The following is a 26,453-nucleotide window of genomic DNA, read 5'->3' as shown; positions in this document are numbered from 1 at the left end:
CATCTTAGCTAGACTGCAGGTATGACCTATCATCAAAAAACGGAACCTCAAACTGAAATAAAAGAAACCATGTTTTAATCTATTCTCATTTGTTACTGAAAGGGAAAACTATATGTATTATGACTGGGAAATGAGCTCAGCGTCTTCATTATTTTGGGCTACTATAACAGAATACCATAGACTGAGTACCTTAGGGGGAGAAATATTTCTCACAGTTCTAAAGGCTGGGATCAGGGTACCAGTGTGGTTGAGTTCTGATGCAAATATTGAAAGGGATGAGGATGTCAAATAAACAACTAGAAAAGTGTGTGCAAAGCTACATGTGATAATGTTTATTAATCTTGCATGTTTTGAATGAAAAAAAAACAAGAATAAATCACAGTAATTGTACAGTTAATCCATATTATTAGAAGTCGTGCTCACTTTACTCTTTGGGAGGTTAGTGGTAACTACAAGATAGCAGAATGGGTTGGAGGGAGGGGGCTTCTGGGATGCTGGAACATTCTGTTTCTGGAATAATTTGAAAACATTAAATATTACTAGATTCTTTTAAATGTACTCCTATGTCATCTCTTTTACCCATAACAATTTTCAGATAAGATATGGAATATCATATTTCTAAAAGCATATCTAAAAGCATATTTCTAAAAGATTGCATTGTAATGCTTGTTACCCTGCATAGAGTATTTTTTTTTCTTAGAATTAAAACATATATTATATACTGTCCTCTTGGAAATTATCTTGATGCAATTTCAAATGTACCAACTCCTCATTTTCTTATATTCTCTGACAGAATTGAATATCCTAAAATAATACATCAAAGTAACATTAGATCCAGACTGGCCTAAGAGTCATGCGTGTCCTCTCAATATCTCTCCAAACCCAGTACAGTTTACTCAGTATGTTCTAACTATAGTGGGTGATTTGCTGGTCCTCAAATACACAAGGTTTTCCTGTATCAGTGCCTTATATAAATCAGTTTTATTTGTCTAAGACATTCTTCCAGCAATACTTCACCTGGTTAAAATACTCTGTAAGTGACAGCTGAAAGGTCACCCAATTAGAGAGGAAATTCACGGTCTCACCATATGTCTCATCCTGCCCCTCATATTAGTCTTTACTCTGTCACAGCACATAATTCATTTCCTTATAACATGATCACATTCTAAATTTACTTTGCTACTCATTTGATTATCTATTCTCATTTTCTGTCTTAAATGAAGTTCCAAGAAAGCAGAAACCCTGTTTACTTTATTCAGAAGGGCTCAGAACTATTTTCTCAGAAACCAAGTACCAATAATTATTTTAACAAATTATTTGAAATTATGTTGTATAAAAACTAAAAACCACTAATATAAATCACACAAAGATGTTATATAATTTTAAAAGCAATAATAATTGAAAATTATTTGAGTCTATGACCATTTCCTATAAAGGAAAGGATATTATAGGTTACTTACTTCAAACATCTCATTTTATAAAAAGAAATCACATATCTAAACAGGTTAAAAAATTTAGCCAATGTCTAATATTTTACAATAATAATTCCTAAATTACTTACTTTTTTTCTATAAATTTCTTCTTAACGTAACATTACTAGGATTAAAAAATACTTACCCGTATTATATATATCCTATTGTATTTTTTATTGAATTAGCCAAGAGATGATTAGATAAAATATAATAATTTCATCTACTTAGGAATCCTACCAGGGAGTATGAGAGAGCTTTTGGAAAATAAATCATTTGGTGAATGTATAGCAAGTACAAAAATGAATTGTAAGTAAGAATTCATTACGGAAATAACATTGATTTCCAGGTTAGTAGAATGACAGGATACACAGAAAATTATGCTTTGTGACTGTTGTGAATATATAATATAGTCAACATAAAAAGTACAATTTTTAGGTACCAGTCATTTCTCAGATAATATGAAACTATTACTTCTATGTCATCAAGAAAATAAATTTGTTATTATTATACATTCATTTTAAAAAATATTTCTGAGTATATTTTTCTTACATATTTTTAACACTATTATCAAGCTACAGTTAAAAACAAAAATCCCATTTTATCAAGGAACTTCTGACTCCAAAAATGATTTTGTACATTTCCATGATCAAACCTCCTCTGAAGGAAAGCTAATTATAGGTTTCAGTATGCACCTGGGTGAAAATTAACTTTTAAGCAGCCTTTAAAATAAATGGTTTTTAATTATTATCATTATGCAAAAGCTGCATAAATGCCTTTAATTGTACTTATAAAGTAACATTTGCTATAATCACCTCTAATATCCAGGAACAACTACAATGTTTTTTTTTCTTTTTTTTTATTAAAATAAAAATAGAAGTAATCCTCATTATTGATTCACAGGTCATTTTATTTTATGAGCACAAATATTATAATTGAAATACATCAATTGCTAAAATTTAACATGTATTGATAGTTACTCAAAATTGAACTTAAAGTATCCAGAAAATAAGTTTAATTACTGGAAGAAGATTAAAAGTCAGTATGCAAGATATTCAACTATAATGTTGAATTTTGTGATTTGATTACCCTTCAATATTAAGCACAATATTTTTCATAGAGAAGTAAAATTGAGGATGCATATTTGAAAAATAAGAATGTATTTCATCTATTTAAAAATATTTTATGCTACCATTTTGTATTATCTCTTTTAAGAAATGATATTGCTAAAAATTGCTGTGTCTGTCTGTGTATGAGTTAGAGAATAATGTTTCCACAATATTTTGCTAAAAGACAAAATGTACTAAGAGTCTATTTTTATTTAAACTTAGAAATTAAAAAAAATATGCAAACAAATTAAAAGCACCTTTAAAATAGCAGCTTGAGGTAGAAATGATGAAAGGATTGTCAAGAGAGGCAAAAGGTTGTGATAAAATGAGGTGGTGTAGCAGCTGATTCAACTTTAGTTATTTTGTGTTTCTTTCTCTCCCTCTTCAGTTACTTTTTATAAGAAATGTATAAAAGATAAAGATGTGGTGTTTTAAAAACACTTTCAGTTTTTTACTTTTGGTTGAAAAAGTATTATTCCAGACAATTATTTAAAAATTAGCAATCAATGATTAAATTTAACTGTGATGCTTCTTTTTAATATTGTATGTAATTACAAATCTAGTATCTGTCAGAAAATTCTAACTTTAATTCATTAAATCTTGAATACTTATGTCATAAAATTTCAGTGAAAGATATTAGCTACCATTCTAGTACTTCAAAGAGAAGACAGAAACTATAGCTTGCAGGCATTCTAATTGTTACATTAAGTGATTTGGAGGTAGAGGCTAAGATCTGTGAATTGTGATTCTGCTTACTCCTGTTTTTTTTTGTGTGTGTGTGTGGGGGGTGTTAGTTTTAAAAGGTCTTGTAGGTCTTCATAGAACCGTTCAATTTCAGCTTCTTCAGCATTACTGGTTGGGGCATAGGCTTGGATTATCGTGATATTGAATGGTTTGCCTTGGAAACAAACAGAGACCATTCTGTCGTATTTGAGATTGCATCCAAGTACTGCATTTCAGACTCTTTTGTTGACCATGATGGCTACTCCATTTCTTCTAGGGATTCCTGCCCACAGTAGTAGATATAATGGTCATCTGAGTTAAATTCACCCATTCCAGTCCATTTCAGTTCGCTGATTACAAGAATGTGGATGTTCACTCTTGCCATCTCCTGTTTGACCACTTCCAATTTGCCCTGATTCATGGATCTAACATTCCAGGTTCCTATGCAATATTGTTCTTTACAGCATTGGACCTTGCTTCTATCACCAGTCACATCCACAACTGTGTATTGTTTTTGCTTTGGCTCCATCCCTTCATTCTTTCTGGAGTTATTTCTCCACTGATCTCCAGTAGCATACTGGGCACATACCGACCTGGGGAGTTCCTGTTTCAGTATCCTATCCTTTTGCCTTTTCATACTGTTCATGGGGTTCTCAAGGCAAAAATACTGAAGTGGTTTGCGATTCCCTTCTCCAGTGGACCACATTCTGTCAGACCTCTAAACCATGACCCATCCGTCTTGGGAGGGACTTGAGTTTGGGTAATCTCCAGGAGTTGGTGATGGACAGGGAGGCCTGGCATGCTGCGGTTCATGGGGTTGCAAAGAGTTGAACAAAACTGAACGACTGAACTGAACTTACTCCTGTTTAAGATTATTTCCAGTATTTGCTTGGAATGGGGCCTTTATTAGTAAAGACGTAGTAAGTCCTACTTTGAATTTTTTCCCATTCCTTTTTTTTTTTTTTTTTACATTTAGGCCATTCTGTGTGACATGTGGTATCTTGATTTCCTGACCAGGAATCAAACCCGTACACCCTGAGGTGGAATTGTGGATTCTTAGTTTACTGGACTGACAAGAAAATCTCTAGTAAATTCTACTTTAAGAGAGGCAGGTTTATTTGAAAAACTCACTCCCCAGTGGGTCCAGTCTACTTTGGGTTGTTTTATCCTCCTGAAAATCCCTTAAATTGATTCACATAGATTTGTGTTAATGGAAGAGAGTTACTAAACACCAAGTAAATGAGTGGATAACTCCATCTATGAAAATATTATTGGACATGAATCATTAGTTTATAGATCTATCTAAGAAGAGAGACTCATGGTATATTTGTATATATCAATCAGTAATGGTATATTTTTAGTTTTTAAACTTTTTATTTTATTATTAATGGTATGTTCCACAAAAATGATAGAAATGGAGAGCAAATGCATTCTAATGTAATATAATGGAGAAAACTGCTCATGTGAACCAAGACATTTAATACAACCACGGTAGATAATTTTTAACAGGAATGTACAGGTTGAGGTAATAGCCATTCCTTTGTATCCATGTAGACCAAGGAATAAAAGAACCAACATTGTCTTCATCAGTTCAGTTCAGTCGCTCAGTCGTGTCTGACTCTTTGTGACCCCATGGACTTCTGCACGCCAGGCTTCCCTATCCATCACCAACTCCCGGAGCTTACTCAAACTCATGTCCATTGAGTTGATGATGCCATCCAACCATTTCATCCTTTATTGTCTGCTTCTCCTCCTGCCTTCAATCTTTTTCAGCATCAGGGTCTTTTCAAATGAGTCAGTTCTTCCTATCAGGTGGCCAAAGTATTGGAGTTGTTTTAATATATGTTTTCAATTAACTTAAATTAATTCTACTAACAAAGTGCTTTATCTTTATGAGTTATATCAGGGCTTCCCTGGTGGCTCAGATGTTAAAGAATATGCCTGCAATGCAGGAGACATGAGTTAGATCCCTGGGTCAGGAAGATCACTTGGAAAAGGGAACAGCTACCCGCTCCAGCATACTTGCCTGGGACATCCCATTGACAGAGGAGCCTGGCGAGCTACAGTCTGTGGATCACAGAGTCTGTGGATCACACAGTCAGCAAGATATAGTGACTAGCAATTACAGCAACAGCAAACATAGTCCAATACTTCATAGGACTTATTTCCCCAAGCACAGAATGAATAGTTGGAATATACATACTTTGTAGTTTGCATAACCTCATTGTGCATTGATTTCTTGGGCTATAAGGGAAAACCAAGTGCAAACCTCTGAAACTGTACTCATTCTTTTGTAAATATAAACAAGCTGCATCCCAATGAGTGATTCAGTTCAGTTCAGTCACTGAATTTCCTCCAACTCTTTGCAACCCATGGACTGCAGCACACCAGGCTTCCCTGTCCTTCACTATCTCCCAGAATTTGCTCAAACTCATGTCCACCGAGTCGATGATGCCATCGAACCATCTCATCTTCTGTCCTCCCCGTATCTTCCTGCCCTCAATCTTTCCCAGCATCATGGTCATTTCCAATGCATCAGCTCCTCATATCAGGTGGCCAAAGTATTGGAGCTTCAGCTTCAGTATCAGTCCATCCAATGAATATTCAGAACTGATTTCCTTTAGGATAGACTGGTTTGATCTCCTTGCAGTCCGAGGGACTCTCAAGAGTCTTCTCCAACACTACACTTCAAAAGAACCAATTCTTTGGTGCTCAACCTTCTTTATGGTCCAACTCTCATAAAAATACATGAATACTGGAAAAACTATAACTCTGACTAGATGGACCTTTGTCAGCAAAGTAATGTCTCTGCTTTTTAATATGCTGTTAAGGTCACTCATAACTTTTCTTCCCAGAAGCAAGCATCTTTTAATTTCATGACTACAGTCACCATCTGCAGTGATTTTGGAGCCCCCCAAAATAAATTTGTCACTGTTTCCATTGTTTCCCCATCTATCTGCCATGAAGTGATGGGACCCGATGCCATGACCTTCGTTTTTGAATGTTTTGTTTTATGCCAGCTTTTTCACTGTGCTCTTTTATGCTCAAGAGGCTCTTTAGTTTCTCTTCACTTTCTGCCATAATCTTGGTGTTATCTGCATATCTGAGGTTATTGATATTCCTCCCAGCAATCTTGATTCCAGCTTGTTCTTCATCCAACCCAGCATTTCGCATGCTGTACTCTGCCTGTAAGTTAAATAAGCAAGGTGACAATATACAGCCTTAATGTACTCACTCTTCTTTCCCAATTTGAAACCATTCCATTGTTCCAAGTCCGGTTCTAACAGTTGCTACTTGACCTGCATACAAGTTTCTCAGGTGGTCTAGTATTCCTATTTGTTTAAGACTTTTCCACAGTGTTGTGATCCACACAGTCAAAGGCTATAGTGTAGTAAATGAAGCAGAAGTAGATGTTTTATTTTTTCTTCTGGAATTCTCTTGCTTTTTCTATGATCCAATGGATGTTGGCGATTTGATCTCGGGTTCCTCTGCCTTTTCTAAATGAGTGATTAGTGCTATGCCTAAAGAGTCAGACTGGACTAAGTGACTAACACTGTCCTAATAAGTGAACTATCTAAAAAGTAGGGGCCATATCATTGCCTTTCCTACTCTCCTCTACTGTTTGTCTAGAGCTGACATTTAACAAATCCATCAATAAATATAATATGAAAATTTGAATGTTAAGTGGTCATATTAGAATACTGTTTCCTAGTTGATACGGCTGATGATAGCATCTAACTTGTTTCTTTCTCAAATAATGCAACTTATTTTTGACAAATCCCATAATCTTTTATGCTGACATTATGTGTTCAGTTCAGTTCAGTTGCTCAGTCGTGTCCGACTCTTTGCGACCCCATGAACCGCAGCACGCCAGGCCTCCCTGTCCATCACCAACTCCTGGAGTCTACCCAAACTCAGGTCCATTGAGTAGGTGATGCCATCCAACCATCTCATCCTCTGTCATCCCCTTCTCCTCCTGCCCTCAATCTTTCCCAGCATCAAGGTCTTTTCAAATGAGTCAGCTCTTCACATCAGGTGGCCAAAGTATTGAAGTTTCAGCTTCAACATCAGTCCTTCCAATGAACACCCAGGACTGATCTCCTTTAGGATGGAGTGGTTGAATCTCCTTGCAGTCCAAGGGACTCTCAAGAGTCTTCTCCAACATACATACATACTTTATTTAAAGTAGAGATGAGGCCTATTTGTCTTTCTCTGTTGAAAGCATAGAATTTTTCTCTTGCTAATATCTTCATAATCTTTACATTGGCATAAAAATCACAATTATTGAAAATATACACACAAGAATTTTAGAATTTGAGAATGTAGTTGCATTTATAAGATGAAAGTATTCACACATTTGGAAATACAGTAGCAATTTGGAATACAATATTACAGTAAATAAGTGCAATTTCATGCTGTTTTGCTGAATGAACATTAGTGAATTAAAGTATGCTATTATATTCTTTTGAGATATTTTAATAAGGTGCACTTGGGCATGGTAAAGCTTTTGATTAGATGATTTTGTTATTTCTTGAATAGCTGGTCACATATCTTAATAAGAAACACCTACAAAATGCATTTAGACCTACCTTTACTAAGGATATTTTGTCAAATATCTAAATATCTATGAGCTTTAATAATGATATTTTGATATATGTATGTCTATTTATCCATCTATTTAGATACATTTATTCCCAATAACTGGAAAGACTCTAGAAATTAACCAATGTAAAGAGACCCAATTTAAACATGAATAAAGATTTCTCTTAAACTTTTAACTAATATGTATTTAATTTTTATAATATAATTCATCTCTTTGTCAAAGTATAAATGCATAGTTACATGCACAATCTTACACTTACTACACTGGATTTGAGAATATATAGGAATTTAAAAATGTGAAAATAAGGGAAAATATTTTCCACTCTTAATCTCAAAGTTCCAATGCACACTTTCTTCATCATCACATATTATCCATTTGAAATATATCTATTTCTATATTCACAGATAAACATGATCTATATGTAAATATAAATATACATATTTCAATATACTATATGCAAATGTTTAATGAGTAATGTCTAGATAATATTTTGACTGTTGTATTTCCAGAATGATATACAACGCATATTATGAATAACTAAGATTCAAGACTCAGAGAAGGCAATGGCACCCCACTCCGGTACTCTTGCCTGGAAAATCCCATGGACAGAGGAGCCTGGTAGGCTACAGTCCATGGGGTCGCTTAGGGTCGGACACGACTGAGCAACTTCACTTTCACTTTTCCCTTTCATGCACTGGAGAAGCAAATGGCAACCCACTCCAGTATTCTTGCCTGGAGAATCCCAGGAATGGCGGAGCCTGGTCGGCTGCCGTCTATGGGGTCGCACAGAGTCAGACACGACCGAAGCGACTTAGCAGCAGCAGCAGCAGCAGCAAGATGCAAGGCTAATTACAAATATTTAAGTTTTAATATAGGTAAAATTGAACTACTGACATGATAGTTTCAAGACATCTGCAATTTTTCAGTAACATATTGAACAGAAAGAAAAAAAATCACTCTCAAAATAATATGTAAAATTCAAGTGTTTGAAATATTGCAATATTCACTTTATAGAATTCAAATATTTTAAATTGTCTTAAGCCAATAATATTATGAAAGATTTAATGAAGTAAGAACATCTCATTCAAGGATCAGTCCCTTGCAAACATACCGGATGCTATTTTCAATTAGCCATATTTATAATTTCAACTTTTCATTTACCTCAAGTTTTATTACTCTAAGTTCAGCTAAATTTTGCTATTATATATTTTTACTCAAGCAAAAATACTATTGTTTGTGAATTTCTGGAACATAATAGACAATTATCCTTGGTCAAATTTCATTCAGTGAGTTAATATACTGCTTTTCTGTACTTGAGATAAGATCACTTATTTTTCTTACAGGATGAATGGAATCATTGCCGATTTCCTGCGCATATAAGAATTGAATTTCTTCAGATAAATCTTGTGTTTCTTTTGTGCCCACAGAGACATCTGGATGCTCATCAGAAGTGTGAAAATCCCAACTAGAAGCAAAAAAGAAATAATTACGGTTTCTTTTTTTATTTTTGTTATAGACATAACAAGTTATGTTTGAAAAAAAATAGCTCTTAAAATATTTCTCAAGTGTCATATAGCTCTCTAGCAATTTTCCTTATTTATATTGCCGAGCATTATATACATTCAATCAATATTGCATGGTTGGATAAACATAAAAATATAGAAGTTGAAATAAATCTACATTTTTTTACACCCCACTGCCACATAATACTTCCAAAGAAGAAATTCTTAAAATCCCTTTGAATTTTTCAATAACAGTTTTTCATATGTGTTTAAAACACTTCTTCTACACACATATATACATATCAGACAAATCACATAAATTCTAATCCACATTTTAGTACAGTGGAACAAGAATGAATGAAATGGAAATAATATTATCCCTTCTAATAAAAGCAGTTTATTACAATTTAACTTCTTTGTATGTTAAAATGACCAGCATTCAAGATGACACATTCATGCCCCCAGCCTTCCCTTCACAGATGGATGTGAACACTTGAAGACACAGTATGTACGAGTCTGTGCACACACACTAGAAAGTTTAAAGTGAAATGTGTTATTACCACTTCTTTTTAACAAAAACTTGTTGCTTAATAAATATATTTGGACTACATTTTCTAGTTTGGATTAACCACAGTTGGGCCTCCCTGGCGGCTCAGTCAGTACAGAATCCGCCTACAAAGCGGGAGACCTGGGTTTGATCCCTGGGTTGGGATGATCCCCTGGAACAGGAAATGACAACCCGCTCCCGTGTATTCTTGCCTGGAGAATCCCATGGACAGGGGAGCCTGGCGGGCTACAGTCCATGGGGTTGCAAAAGAGTCACACACACTGAGCGACTAAGCACAAGCATGCAACCACAATTATACAGAGATGCATAGTAAATAATGTTTCAATATAATTTTATATTGATAAAATTCTAAAATAAAAATAAAGGCAAAAAAAATCACATTGCAAACATGCCTAATTTCAGTACTACAGCAATTTGTTCTCAGAAACCACTTCTCCTAAAGGTGTATCTACTTAATCATTAGTAAACCTAGGTCTTACCTGGCAATGTTTGTGTCATGATTGTGAAACTAATCCATGATCCAATCTGTTAGATTAAAGCATAAATTAATAAATATTGATAGTCAATCTAGAAATTTGTTCACTTGTGAGCAATTAAATAGGCATTAATTAGGTATTTTAAAAGCTTAAAACAGTGGAAAATTTTAAGTAGAAATATATTTCCCAAAGTTATAATTTCATTGTTAAATATGATAGTGATTAAAAAACTCATAAAGTAGTATCATATTCCTAAGAAAATGAAAGACATTATTCCAATTTTTTTTTATAAAATCCAGAGGCTTCTCAAGACATATAATGTGCTGTTTATAAAATTTTCTTTAAATATAGATATATGCACAAATACTATTTATTCTTCAGGGAAAATTATGAGTGAAATATTCTAATTTCCTATGCCTATAACTTAAATTGAAATCTGTATCATCATCTATATCTCTGTCTATGCCTGTATCTACAGACTAAACATACATACATATCATGCATAATCTATAATACATGTAAGTACATAAACATATGTAGTTCATATATTATGAAATAAAGTTCAGTTATCCACATGCATATATAACATACCTCATAGGTGTAGTTAGGACATGAAACCAGGAAAAACATCCACGTAAAGGGGTTATAATTTGGACTTGGAAAACAGGCATTATTTCCTTTTAAAAAGTAGAGTAAAATGTCAATGATGTTTCATATTGCAAATACAATCACATATTTATTATATAGTTCTAAATCCCATACAACTATATATCATATGAAATCCCATCATATATTTGTAGAAACCTGTTTTAAAAATTATTCAAAGGAGACCCAGTTTCAAATGTCATAAACTTTTGAATCAAAAAAGTCCTTATCATTTTCTGACAATGTCTACAGCTATGTTGCAGTAAAATTACAGGATGTCACCACAATAATAAATTCCTTAAGTTTTAAAATTAAACAATATATAAACATTATTTTGTTTACCATAGTAGTTCAGCAATATTGCCTACTGAGATTCACAGTATATTTTAATACTGCTAATGTGTTAATACTGCTAATGTGTTTTAACAATTGCTTGTCTCTTATTTTCCTTTAGTTTCAGTGAATATATTTTTGGGTGAGATTATTAAATACCTCAAAACTCACTTTCTGTTAAATTAGTAATGATCCAGAGGGAATTTCGTAAGTATGTAATTTATATCAGAAAATTATGAAAATCTCTCTTAAGAGGATTACAGTGAATATCAGAATAGTTCATATTCAGAAATACCACACAAATTATTTCTGCTCAATAATCAGGATTGTTATTTACAACTCTAATTATACTTAGCATATTGTCCTTTATTTCAGTTACTTTTTGCCTTTCAAATTTTTCAAGAAATATTTTGTATAACAAATTCATAATGATTTCGAGTTGAACTTTGAGCTGTGACTTTTGTAAAAGTAAATGTGAATTATAAAATTACTGTGTATTCATAGCAACACTTAATTAGATAACAGAACAAATAATCTCTTTTATTTAAATTCTAAAGTCTTAATGAAATGTCAATATGCTGTTTTCAAAACTGTAAGGATTGTTGAACTATCAAAGTGAAAAATATATTAGGCAATGTGCAAATTTCATACACTACTTATTTCAAGATAAGGATAAATATATATGCCATTTAGTAGGACAGATTCTCTTGGTAACATTTATGTAAACAGCTTTGTGTAACATCCATATATTTATCAAAAGAAAGATGATTGAGGAACCTATCCATGTTAACTGACTTTCAGAGGCAGAATGTGAACACAAGGTAATTTGGGTTAAAACCAGTTTATGACCATTCAATTCCTGGAGGTAGTGGAATGATCAGGGTCCACAAATACACATTTCTTCTAGATGTGGTTTGTAGATTAGATAACCAATGTGTCTTGTGACACAGAAAAATATATGTATATAGATATTTTCTCCATTGTGTTAGTTGCTAAATCAATTGTAATAATATGTAAGTTTAGATGTTAGTAATCTAATACGTTCTTATGATATGTTTCTCAGTGTATAGTTTCTATTTATAACTAATCTTTTATTATATTAAAGTCTGAAGATTTTTTTACATTACAATACTGCAGCTACCCAGATTCTTCCCCAGGTATAAAAGGTTTATTCCACAGCTTTGGAATTTACTGCTAGCAGAAAACCTTTAACTTTCAGCCTCCCCTGTGAAGATAGCCTGGCTGAAGGGAGCAAACTCATGCAAGGTCATACTCACTTTTTGGTTTACCCTTAATCCATTATTGGATTACTGTGGCAAATTGATGAGTTAATTCAGAACAACATTGATTGTTCAGCCCAGCTTTAGAAGGCCCCTAGGTTCATCTGATACTCTCACTGAAACTGTGTTACTCTCAATTTCCTACCCAGACATGATTTCTTTCTTTCCATCTATCAAATCACCCTAACACAACTCCTGACTGCAAATCTCTGTTTCAGTGTCTGTATCACAGAAAACTGAACCCACGGTATTTGCCACAAGGAATGGCCCCAAAAGCAGATACTGGAATGGCATTTAAGAGTTGAATGACCTACTGATCAGCCTGCCCTTGAGTGCTCCATTGTTGATGGTAGGGGCCAAACAAAGAACTACTGTTACAAGGTAGCCTTGAAAACATAAAGAAAGCCTTTTATCTGTGGTCTATTGGTATTTTATGCTGTTGAAAAGGATTGCTTTATTTGGTTCAGTAGAATTTAGTGGTGACACTATCAATGTTCTTGGTAAAGATAGCTAAAACTGAAATGGATAATTAGCACTTAAAAGCCAACTTTGAAAACTGGAAGGCCTCCTTGGTAGTATATCGGATTGGCCAAAAAGTTCCTTTGGATTTTCCATAAGATGTTAAGGAAAACAGAAATTAACTTTTTGGCCACCCAATATGCAGACGCTCTAATCTGCAAGGAGAGAAACGAAGAATAAGTGAAGGCAGCCCCAGGACTTAACTGCAAGAGTAATCAAGCACCAAAGAACACACAACTCTAATCCAAACCAGGTCTGTTAAGCTAGGTCATTATTCATAGAATGTTAGGCTGTACAGATTTTCATGAACTACCTGAGCTTGTAGAAGTAGGCTGGTCTTCCCTGTTCAAAATTAGCACACTCCCTTAGGGGAGCTAGTGATGTAATCTGTAATGCATCTGACTACAAATCAGAAAAATTAATACACTCCCTTCCTTAAAATTAATACAGAGGCTACTAAATTGCAATAAAATCCATATCTTCCTAATACCCTCTCTTAACCTGTATGCTATAGCTAGTGTGACAGAACCAAATAACCTACCAGAGGTTACTGTGACCAAATAAGGGAAGAAAAATGTTATTCCCCAAGGGAGCTACAGAACCCAGCCAGCATGAAGTGGCTCATTATGGGAGAATATAGCTGTTATTGGATTCTGTTGATGCTGTATAACAAGAGAAAGTGAAGTAGCTCAGTCCTGTCCAACTCTTTGAGACCCCATGGACTGTAGCCTACCAGGCTCCTCCGTCCATGGGATTTCCAGGCAAGAATACTGGCTGCTGCTGCTAAGTCTCTTCAGTCATGTCTGACTCTGTGCAGCCCCCTAGATGGCAGCCCACCAGGCTCTGCTGTCCCTGGGATTCTCCAGGCAAGAATACTGGAGTGGGTTGCCATTTCCTTCTCCAAGAGATCTTCCTGACCCAGGATTGAATCTGGGTCTCCCACATTGTAGAAGGCAAGACATAAAAATTGATAAAGGGTTTATATTATTGTAACACTTTTATGGGATATAGGAGTTCAGTTCAGTTGCTCAGTTGTGTCCAACTCTTTGCAACCCCATGGACTGCAGCACACCAGGCTTCCCTGTCCATCACCAACTCCTGGAGCCTACTCAAACTCATGTCCATTGAGTTGGTGATGCCATCCAACCATCTCATCCTCTGTCGTCCCCATCTCCTCCTGCCCTCAATCTTTCCCAGTATCTGGGTCTTTTCAAATGAGTCAATTCTTCGCATCAGGTGGTCAAAGCATTGGAGTTTCAGCCTCTGCATCAGTCCTTCCAGTGAATATTCAGGATTGATTTCCTTTAGGATGGACTGGTTGGATCTCCATGTTGTCCAAGGCACTCTCAAGAATCTTCTCCAACACCACAGTTCAAAAGCATCAATTCTTCAGCACTCAGTTTTCTTTATAGCCCAACTCTGACATCCATACATGACTACTGGAAAAAACATAGCTTTGACTAGACAGACCTTTGTTGACAAAGTAATGTCTCTGCTTTTTAATATGCTGTCTATGTTGGTCATAGATTTTCTCCAAGGAGTTAATGTTCTGCTAAGCTAGTACAGACACATTAACATACACCTGAAAGCATGAACAAAGCAACAGTCCTCAGTAAATGAGGGGAAAAGTGCTGTGATCTCACTGGCAAACAGAAAAAGGTGTTAAATTGCTTTGAAAAGTGGAGGTATGGGGGTAGATAGTCTAAATAAGGAAAAAGGGAAGGTCCGTTTCCATGAGAGGAAAAAAAAAAAATTGTTCCCCATTTTTCATATTCCCATAGCATTCCCCGTCTTTCATTGGAACACCTAGAGGACACACCATTTTCCAAAGCTATACGAAATGTGTTAGTGCAAGGGCATCACCATTACTAAGATCAAGGTCGGCTCTCTGACATTCCACACTGAATATAAGTGATGTCATCTTAGAATGGGGTAACTTGTAGTAACTGGGATTAAAGGATTCTTCCCCCCTCCCAAATCAAATCCATTTCTATTTGTGGCACTTGTTATAAGTCAAAATGAGTGGGAAGTTCAGAAGTTACTTAATCCACAGAAAGCAAGCCTTGTTATAAGAACACAGTGTTCGGAAAGGTTAGAATTGAAGGATACCCCAAAATGAATTTCTGAATTTAGACAAAATAAATTTGAGATGAAAAATCCAGAGACATGGGAAACTAGTTCAGTACAAAATTCCCTATTTCTTTCCTAAGTTTTAGACTTAAACCAGTTGCAAGACAATAAACTCATTGATGAAAGAACAGTCTGGGACCCCAAGAAAAAAGATTGTAACATGGAAACAACTGTACATATATAAGGATTCTCATAATCATTCATTAAAAGAACTTCATTAAATGATATACTGGCATCTGTTCATGGAACTGTGTACTAGTAAGAATAGACTATCCCTACATTTTAAAGACTGCTACAAGCTCAACATTCAGAAAACTAAGATCATGACATCCGGTCCCGTCACTTCATAGCAAATAGATGGGGAAACAGTGGAAACAGTGGCTGACTTTATTGCTCTGGGCTCCAAAATCACTGCAGACGGTGAACGCAGCCATGAAGTTAAAAGACGCTTACTCCTTGGAAGGAAAGTTGTGACCAACTTAGACAGCATATTAAAAAGCAGAGACATTACTTTGTCAACAAAGGTCAGTCTAATCAAGGCTATGGTTTTTCCAGTAGTCATGTATGGATGTGAGAGTTGGACTATAAAGAAAGCTGAGTGCCAAAGGATTGATGCTTTTGAACTGTGTTGTTGGAGAAGACTCTTGAGAGTCCCTTGGACTGCAAGGAGATCCAACCAATCCATCCTAGAGGAGATCAGTCTTCGGTGTTCATTGGAAGGACTGATGTTGAAGTTGACACTCCAATACTTTGGCCACCTGATGCGAAGACTGACTCATTTGAAAAGACCCTGATGCTGGGAAAGATTGAGGGCAGGAGGAGAAGGGGATGACAGAGGATGAGATGGTTGGATGGCATTACCGACTCAATGGACCTGAGTTTGGGTAAACTGCAGGAGTTGGTGATGGACAGGGAAGCCTGGCGTGCTGCGTTTCATGGGGTTGCAAGGAGTCGGACACGACTGAGCAACTGAACTGACAACCTGGTGCCTCAGTGGTATATAATCTGCCTGCCATTGCAGGAGATATGGGTTTCATCCCTGGGTTGGGAAGATCCTCTAGAGAAGGAAATGGTAACCACTCCAGTATTCTTCTCTGGGGAATCCCATAGACAGAGGGGTCTGGTGGGCTACAGTCCATAGGTTGCAAAGAATCAGACATGACGTAGTGACTAAACAGCAGCAGCAACAACAATCATAGTCTACTTCATTGGGCTCATTTCCCAGGCACTGAATGAATAATTGGAATATACATACTTTGTAGTTTGTATAACCACATCGTGCATTGATTTCTTGGGCTTTAGGGCAAGAACTATGGCCATGGGGAAAATCAAGTGGAAGTAAGTGTGACTGTACTCCTTCTTCAGTAAATATAAACAATCTGCATCCCAATGAGTGATTAGTGCTATACTGAAGATCCAAAGTGTGCTTGTATGATATTCTTCATTATATCATCATTTAATTCACTTCCCCAAGCTCTGCAGGAGCCAGATGTATTTTGGAGGGTGACAGTGGAGTATTGCAGACTTATCACATATTATCCACCATTGCAATTGATGCACGCATGCTCAGTAGCTAAGTTGTGTTACTGCCAGGTCATTTTATTCCCTTGGTTCCTGCATCCTCATAGCAAAGAATTAGACTGACAGACTAGTTATAGCTCAAGCAGGCAGGATTTATTAAGCAGGCGGTATTCTTTGGAGGTTCTTGCCTCATCATAGCAAAGAATTGTAAGACACACCAGTTAGAGGTCAAACAGGCAAGATTTGTTAAGAAGGAAGCATGCTGTACACTCTCGAGACAGGAGAGTGGAACAACTCCTGTAGGAGTGTTCTCGACTCATTTTGGCTTCCCTTTTTATACTTTTTGTCTCTTCCCCTTGGTGGGTCCTAGGGCTTTACTGGCTATTCCTCAAGCAAATTAGGGCTTGTACTGGTAACCAGTCAGGGAAGGGAAGGTAAATAGAGTGTATGTTCAAGGCCAATCTGGAAAGGAAGCCTGTTTGGGTGTGTTTTCATGCCTGAGGTTCTCACTGTGGCTGTGGTTTTTCTCAGGCTTTTTCTCTTTCTTTCTTTGTCCACTTCATGGTTTTTTTTCCTTTCTTTGTTACTTTCAAGGGCTTTTTTAACTGCTGCTGCTTCTGAGTGCCATTTTGAACTCTTTTTTTCTGCTCTAACTACCTAATACTACTAAAGTAGATTAACCCAGCCTTGGGTCTATGGATATAGACTCTGAATTTTTTTAAAAAATGTGCTTTTCCATCTCTATTAGAAAGAGAGGTCAGAATAGTTTACTTTCCTTTAAAATGAGCAATAGCACAGAATTTCAGTTTTGTTTTTGTTTTTTTTCTAGAATTATTACTCCTACCCTTTACCATAGAGATGAGGAGCTTCCTTGGTGGCTCAGATGGTAAAGAATCTGCCTGCAATGCAGGAGATCTGGGTTCGATCTCTGAGTTGGGAAGATCCCCTGGAGAAGGAAATGGCAACCCATTCCAGTACTCTTGCCTGGAAAATCCCATGGACAGAGGAGCCTGGTGGGCTACAGTGCATGGGGTCACAAAGAGTCATACACGACTGAGCAACTTCTCTTATCACTTTACCATAAAACAGTCCAAGAAGGCATGTGTGGTCCACAGAAAGTATGGGGGTTGCTAATAAACACTACAAAGATTTAGGGGCCAAATGATTGTGGGTCATCCTCTCCAAAACAGAGAAAATATAGTGCAGCTTGTACTTCCTATCATTAAGAAGGAAGCAAACTGTCTTACAGGCCTTTTCCAGTTTGGCAGGTAGCATATTACACACCAAGGACATCTTTGAACTGTACACCATGAAGCACAAAAGCTATGAAAATTTAGTAGGGTTCAAGGCAGGAAATTGCAGCAGTTTCAAGTTTTAGTGTAAGCACTCCTACCCTTGGACTTATAATCAGATAGATTCTACATATTATCAGTGATGGAAAAAGTTAAGATGTGGAACTTATGTATAACCCGCTGTTATATAATGAGGTAAAAAGATATTTTGCCTCTAGTATTTGGACTTCTCATGATATTCCCTCAACCCATGAACAAGGGCCATATTCATGTCCTGATAAGCTCCCTTCAGGTGAGTATCCACATCATGCCATAGATAATCCTTGAAATGTTAATTGTGCCAGTTGATGGTGGAGGGAATCTAGAAGTTTGTGAAGAAGAAAACTGGTGCAAATCAGTTGTTAGATGAAGGCCATGTGCAGCAGTGAAGGCTGTGTAATTTCCCACTAATATCTCTCTTTTAAATTTCTACTGGTAGCAGAAAGCTTTTGAGTAGTATACCCTCTGAAAGGATGGCTTTGACAAAAGAGAGCTGCCTTATCCAAGATAATATCCTCATTCTCAGGGAGCCCCAAATCCAATCTATATTTTTTCTAGTCATTCCAACTTAGGCTAATTCAGAAGGATTGCCCTAGTTTCAGATAACCCAACAAAAATGGCTGAGACCATCCTTGAGATAGCTTCACAGCTCAGTTTCCTACCTGACATAAATTTTCTCTCTCTCTCGGTTTTTTTTTTTTTTCAGTACTTTGTAATAAGATTTTAAAGGCTTGTTCTATATGAAATTGTTTCCTGGGGAACACATTTTGGAGATCTTGCTTAAACAGTCAGTAAAAGATAGTCCCCATCCATTATTCATGCCTACAGCATATCAAAGATATAGACATATTAGTATAAATTCCAGTGAATGCATAAGTGGGGAAATAAAAATCTGGGAGCAACAGAGACTCAATTAGAGTTGACACAGGAATTGAGAGTTGGATAAAAATTTTATGTAAGGAAAAAGAATGCAGTGTGTGTGTGTGTGTGTGTGTGTGTGTGTGTGTGTGTAGATGTCTATATTTCATGATCAGAAAAGGTTTTACTCTCAGAAAAGGTCTGAGACTTGATGTTATTAGAACACTAAATATAGAGAAAGGACATGCAATGACTTGAGAATAATGAGTCCAGAGGTTCTCATCTTAGAAGACACTGCTTCCAAGAAAGGAGGTAATGCTTGAAGGCTCAGAGGGGAAAGAAAGAAGGAAACATTTCCAGAAATTAAGAAATTTAGAAAACCAAAGAGTATATAGAGAATCAAAAGACACAATGAAACATCCCATGTCCCCCAGAGCACACCTTTTCCTTTAGAGACCTCACTTCATCACCACATCTGTGAAAACATTTGTTATTTCTGTTCAAGGACAATCCATACACTTAAAATGAACTAATTTGATCAATGTTCACATAAAGCTTTTATGTGAATAAAATATAAAGCAAGACGTTTTCCCAAGTGATAAAAAGAATCCTCCCCAAAATAAAAGAGAAACATTTTAACATACAGAAGCATTTGCAGATAACAAAGAATGTAACTGTGATGAAATCCCAGAACTCAAAAAAGATATGCATATAACAGGAAGGAAAAAGAGTTGATTGTTTTCAAGAATTAAATTGTAGAAAAAGAAAAAGAAATCTTAGTAATATGGGTGGAACATATTTCAGTTTGCCTAAAGGTGGAATGATAAATAGAATAAGGGATATTTAGTAGATTAACAAAAACAGTAAAAAAAAAAAAAAAGTATGAACAAAAAGCTAAACATTGAAAGTGACAGAAATATAAAATAGAAGCAGATGTAACATGTTCACCTCACCATCTTCTCACCATCCACAATGTAACAAATCAAAATTTAAACTATAGTGCAAGAATAATAATACAAGAAAACTTTCGAGAACTTAAACAAAGCATGAGTCAATTAAAAGATTACATCATGTCTCTGGGAAAATTGGGCTTGTCTGGTGGCTCAGATGGTGCAGAATCTGCCTGTGATGTGGGAGAACTGGGTTTGATCCCTGGGATGGGAAGATTCCTTTGGAGACGGAAATAAATGGCTACCTGCTCCACTATTCTTTCCTGGAGAAATCCATGGACAAAGGAACCTGGTGGGCTACACTTCATGGGATCATAAAGAGTCAGACATGATCTGGAATTATCAGCTCTAAGACACATCCTACGAAATTCTGCACAAAATTAATAGACTTTAGTGATAAAGAAAGTGTTCTGAGTCTCAAGGCAAAAGACCAATCCAATTAACCAAGGAGAAATTACATTGGCTTCTGACTTGGCAAGAACAACATACAAAGCAAGTTAAAGGGTGGAGTAAAGACACACACACACAAGTCTTTCTCACATGAACATTTTCAGAGTTTGAGAATGTGGTGATTTAAAATTTTCAAATAATGACAGCATATTCCAGGTGAAGAAACTTGAGCAAGTCTCCTTGTTAGAGGCTCAGAGTAAATAATAAAATTTTTGATATTCATAGTCTTGTCAATGTTAATATTTTTATAAAATTGCTTTGAGATCTGCTTCTATACTTAAAAAAAAAAGTCAAACCATCAGAAATTTTTCATCTGGATTTCACATACTTCCAAAGAGAAACCAGTATACCTATGTATTTAGGTCAGATAAAAATAGTATTTAACCTCTTCATTAAATGTAGGGTTAACTTCAATACAAATGCAGACAACAAACCAGAATAGTATTTACATTATTATATTAAATTTTTTTCAGCAACAGAAAGCACAGACAGTTTCAAATCATATTCAGTTGTTTTATATACCCAAAGGTATAATTTATTGTCATCAACTCAATCAAAAAGTTAAATAGCTATTAAAATGTGTGAATATTATAATAAAACAGTTATTATATTATAGCTTTTTATATGTTCATAGATAATCTAATATAAATTTCCTTTGTAATTTTATGCATTAAGTGAAAAAATATTCTGGAACATATTTCATATATATATTTCTCCAGCCTGCTAGAAACTTTCAAGAAAATGTTAAGAAATTCAGGTCGATGTTAAAACAAACTTGAAGACACAAACACACTTGCAACTAGATAATAAAAACATGAAACCCAAATGTTGACCACTGCTATTTGAAATTACAATTAAATTATGTACAATGTAAAATAAGTTATTTTGCTACAGTTGAGTCTGAATGAGAGTATCGATTTACCAAAAATACCTTTAAATTATATAGACACTTTGTGTGTTTAATCACTCAGTCATGTCCAACTGTTTATGACCACCATGGATTCTAGCCCACCTAGTTACTCTGTCCATGCAATTTTCCAGGCACTGTAAATATTTTCAAATCTTTTAGCAAAGTACTAAATTCAATGTTCTCTCAGGTATTGCTATTACACTGCCGCTGAATTTGTCAAAGAAGATTCACTTTTATTGAAAAAGCTTATGATTTTTTTTTCCAATGCTGTTGGATTGTAACAGATATTGTGCAAACCAGATTAAGACTGAAAGTTAAGCTAAGAAATTTAGATAATCATCAATGGATTTCACACTTCTTTACATCTTAATCATTTTTTTTTAATATGCTTAAAGAAAGAGTGTGTGTGTGTGTGTGTGTGTGTGTGTGTGTGTGTGTGCATGTACACTTCATTTTAGAGAAACCATAATTAGGTACTATAATTTAGTTCAAATATTTTGAAAAATTAGGCATAATAGAACAAGAATTTGGGAACACAAAACTTAAGTGTTTCCAACCATTGTTTTAAAAAATAATAATTAGCATAATTCACTCTGGAGAAGATTAAAAACGTGACTAACCTGTGTGACTGGGATGAGCCAACACTACATTGATGAAATGATTTCCAGCTTCACAAATCTGCAAAATATTTCAACACTTTGGTGTGATATTCTTGGGTCCCTTTTAAAAATATATTTTTAAATATTCAAATATCCATGTAATATATTCTAAAGACCCAAAAGTATAAGTTGAAGAAGAAGAGATGTTGTATTATAACAGTGAAAGAAGCTGTTGTAGACATATGTAGAATCAAAGGAATGAGTCACATTGAGGTAGAGATTTTGAAGATATCCTCAACCACATTTGATAGCTATGTTCAGATTGCCTTGTTAATCAGGTCCTGTTGATTATCTGCTCTTTATTTGATACAATGGGAAAATTTTTATAGCATCAATAGACAGGTCTTATCACTGAAGATAGATTTGGCATAGGTTTATGTATTACAAGTTTGCTAATGCAGTAGCAACCCTTCCACTGCAAGGGTAGTAGTATGGTTCTCAGCTGGTCTCAGCTCAGTTTAGAAAACCTAGTATAAGCAATACTGCCCCACACAGGCACTTGTTGTTTGCCTGTCACCTGACCCTTTAGTAATGTATACTTCACTAGTTGTCCCTGTTTAGCACACTACTATGACCCGTCTCTGGGGTCACACAGAGTCAGACAAGACTGAAGCGACTTAGCAGCAGCAGCAGCAGCATGACCCACTAAGAAGTTTAACTGTTAATGTCTCCTGGGTTAAAGCTGTTTGAATTTGCAACATGTATCCTCTGAAGATAATCCCTTTGTCTGTCATATACATTTGACATAATTTAATGCAAAGCATGTATTCAACATATAAATATTATGTTATTTATAGTAGGTTGTGTTATCCAAAATTTTTGTTGTATAGAGTATCCAACTTTTCATATTAATGTACCCCATAAATTGCACACTCTTTTAACTCAGTGGCTTTAATGCTAAAATCTTTTGCAATATATCTATTTTTTTTTCTTTTCAACAATTTCTGAATGCATTTCTTCACATATACTAAGAGTCCTATAGATTTTATTTTCTAGGTGACTTTAACATTGAATGACTGGCATATTATTCTACTCTCTAAATTTTAGGAAAGAAATAGATTGAAAGTGAAAACAAGACTCCATTTATCATCACCTAGAGCTGTTGTACAAAAAGTCATTTGGAATAATCAACTTCAATAGATTAATTCTCATAGAAGATAATATTAGCAAATATACCAAATGTATTAAAATATTTGAAGTTAGAAAATCATGAGTGTTAGCAATCATATTTGTGCATAAAATAATTGTAGAAGAGACTTCTAGTTTTTTAATTTACCACTAGAAAGACAAAGCTAAAAATTGAATTTTCAGATTATTATTTTATATTTGAAATGATTTACATGTGAATGTGATTAAAAGCTTGTAGGCTTTTTGATAGATGGACCTGTGTTTGAAACCCGAGTCCTTTGTTTTTCATTGTTAGAGGTTAAATGATTTAGATTTATTCTGCATTGATCTCACTTCTCTAAGTTTCTGAGTCACATAGTTTCAGCATTACAAAACATATAATTACTAAATTTAATGTTATATTTGTCTCAGTTTTAGGCAGACTACGAGAGCAGCCTTGTAGCACAAGACCATAACTTGTCTTTGGGCATCTTTATCCCACCACCACCACCACCACCCCCAAATATATAATATACTAAAATAAGAAATATGAGAGAAGATAATTTTAAAACTGGTAAATAAACCACATTTTTTATTTTGCTATCTACTAATGAAATGTTATTGTATATATATATTCTATGGGAAAAATCAACTCTATATGCTTAAAGATGCTTAGTTTACCATTAATTTAGCAACTCTACTGGAATTTAAAGAATTGTAATAATTTGTACTTTTTACCTTAAGCACTGGTTTTCAAAGTCTAGCCAATGTGTGACTCGAATACATACAGGTGGCAATGCTAATAGATTGAAATAAAAGTATTTGATTTAATTTCTTCTTGGGTCAGCACTAAGATTAGGAAATTCAGTCAGTGCAATAAAACTCAGTATATAGTTTTATCACTGATTAAAATTTCAGGGCACATTAACTTTGAAACATTGGAATATTTCTCAGCATGATTCACACATTTCTCCTGAGTTGACTGTTCCTTAAATTAAATATCTTCATTTGGCATATTATATGTTAACACAACAACTTCATAAATATTAGAGCTTGTGGGAGTTGCTAATAATAGATTTGATTTAACAGTCCTTAAATTGTAAATTATTGTAGATAATTAAATATGTGAATACTATCTACTTTGAGCCATTTATGGCTCCTACGTAGCACATATTATGAAGGAAGTTGTAGACAATCATAAATAGTAAGGAAACACTGTCCAGATATATTTACAGAAGTTATATCCAAATATTATATTCAAAAGAAGGATGATTTTCTTCACTATAGTAATATAACATAAATATGAAATTATTTCTGTTGGGTTGCTCATATACAAATTGATAGTTTGCAACAATTTTTATTTTTTTTTCAAAAAGTTTAACATAACTAAAAATAAGTTTATATATTTTAAACAACTTACAGAAAGAGAGATAAGCCACTCACAGATATTACCAGAATTACTGTACTTGTGAGGAACAAGATGGCCTAGATTTTAAAATTGTACAGCAGTCTGAATATACTTAATACTACTGAACTGTACACTAAAAATAGTTAAGATAGTAAATCTTATGCAATTATTTTTACCACAATTAAAAGAAATCACTAGGTAGAGTGTTCTAAGTGGGAAAGAACATTAGAATGATAAATGATAAAAATTCAAAAGGACTTATATCTGAATGCTTATGGGTGGCTTAAATTTAAAAATATTCACTTGTGCTTTATTTTATATAAATTTATTGACTACTTGTTGCTCACACTAGCATTCATTTAAAAAAATTGCATGGTGTTGAATGATTTAATAGTTCACTCTCTTCTTCAGGATTATCATTAGGTGGATAAATATTAAATATGAAATTTCAAGCTGATAGAAGAGAAAAAATCTATTTTTACATAGAAAAATCATCTTTTAAAAAATGTTTTCATTCAAAACATTTGCAATGAAAACATTTTTACTTTCTTCAGCACCCTTTGTACTCTCAGTTCACTGGGATTTCCATTTTATTTTTAATCAGCACAACTAAACATTTAACAATGTACAGTGTGGGGAATGTTAAAGTTTAATAAAACACAAAGGACCTTGGTTAATATATTAGAAGTGACATATTATGCATTATATTGTACTCCATAGATTTCTCTGAAAATGTATGTGTGTGTGTGCATGTTTAGTCATGTCTGACTCTTTGCGACTCCATGGACTGTAGCCCACAAGACTCCTCTGTCCATGGTATTTTCCAGGCAAGAATACTGGAATGGGTTGCTTTTCTCTCCTCCAGGGGATATTCCTGATGACCCAGGGATGATAGAAGTTACACCTGCTGTCTTGGCAGAAGGATTGTTTACCACTGAGCCACCAGGGAAGCCCAAACAGGACTATCCAAATTAAATCCCATTGTTTTCAGGTTGAAAGATGTGATTGATTCAGAATATATGACATTTCAACCTTAAGATTCTTATTGTTTACTACTAGGTGAAATATCCCCTTGACTTTATCTGCAGTTTCACTCTCTGTGGTTTCAGTTACCACAGTCAACTGTGGTCCAAAAGTATTGAAAAGAAAATTCCAAAATTTAAAAATTCATAGATTTTATATTGTCCACCATTCTGAGTAGCATGATAAAATCTCAGGTCATTCTACTCTGTTTGGACATTCTCTTAGTGTGCTTAATTTATAAATTAAATTTTGCCATAGGTATGTTGAGAAAAAATACATGGTATGCATAGGGTTCATATATGTGATGTTCTATATCATATATATCTCTGATACATGAGATCTTAGACATTTAGTGAGGGCCTTGAAATGTGTAACCTACAGATAATGGGAGACGACTATACTGTTTCTCAGCATGTTGGCATTGTGGCAAATATGCCAGTGGTCAATGAGCAAAAGGGTCGAGGGAGATCAACTTTCTGGGGTATGTAATTTATATATTATTCTAACAAGCTTCATCATGTTAAGCATTCTCAGCTTTAAATAGTGAAAGTGACGTATCCACAGGAAAAAGAAAAGAAAACACCATAATACAGAATTTATTGCCATCAGCAAGTCAGGCTGTCACATTGTGAAAGTAAAATCCTTTTCGTTTACACAGTAAAAAAACAGCAATCTTTATTCTATGACTGTATATTTTTATAGGATAGATATAATCTATCTTATTTCTATATACATGTTATCCCTACAGTTTTATATGTATTATTAATTATTGTCAACTTTAATATCTTGTAACTATCATTTAAGCAATTTGATAGTCATTTTACTAATTGATTTGAAACACAGAATCTGCTAAAATGTTTCTATCACTTATAAGCTTGA

General features: G+C 34.8%; 1 protein-coding gene across 2 annotated transcripts in view; it reads right to left on the bottom strand.

Annotated features, from left to right (window-relative positions):
• Positions 1-7,606: 7,606 nt before the first annotated feature.
• Positions 7,607-26,453, bottom strand: part of TECRL (trans-2,3-enoyl-CoA reductase like) — a 120,233-nt gene continuing 101,386 nt past the window's right edge. Inside the window, exons 9-12 of one of the 2 annotated variants that reach the window (XM_081505910.1) lie at positions 21,998-22,055; positions 11,042-11,127; positions 10,454-10,499; positions 7,607-9,369 (exon numbers count right to left, since the gene is read on the bottom strand). In XM_081505910.1, coding sequence (XP_081362036.1) covers positions 9,242-9,369; positions 10,454-10,499; positions 11,042-11,127; positions 21,998-22,055 — 318 coding nt within the window. In that variant the 3' untranslated portion in view covers positions 7,607-9,241. The remainder of the gene's footprint in view (positions 9,370-10,453; positions 10,500-11,041; positions 11,128-21,997; positions 22,056-26,453) is intronic. The other variant, XM_081505996.1, reaches the window with a different exon arrangement.

This window comes from Giraffa tippelskirchi, chromosome 1 (genome assembly GCF_054371585.1).
Source record: "Giraffa tippelskirchi isolate mGirTip1 chromosome 1, T2T-mGirTip1v1.2.pri, whole genome shotgun sequence".
NCBI lineage: Eukaryota > Metazoa > Chordata > Mammalia > Artiodactyla > Giraffidae > Giraffa > Giraffa tippelskirchi.
The sequence above is the reverse complement of the archived record's forward strand: the minus strand, read 5'-3'. Positions and strand labels throughout refer to the sequence as shown.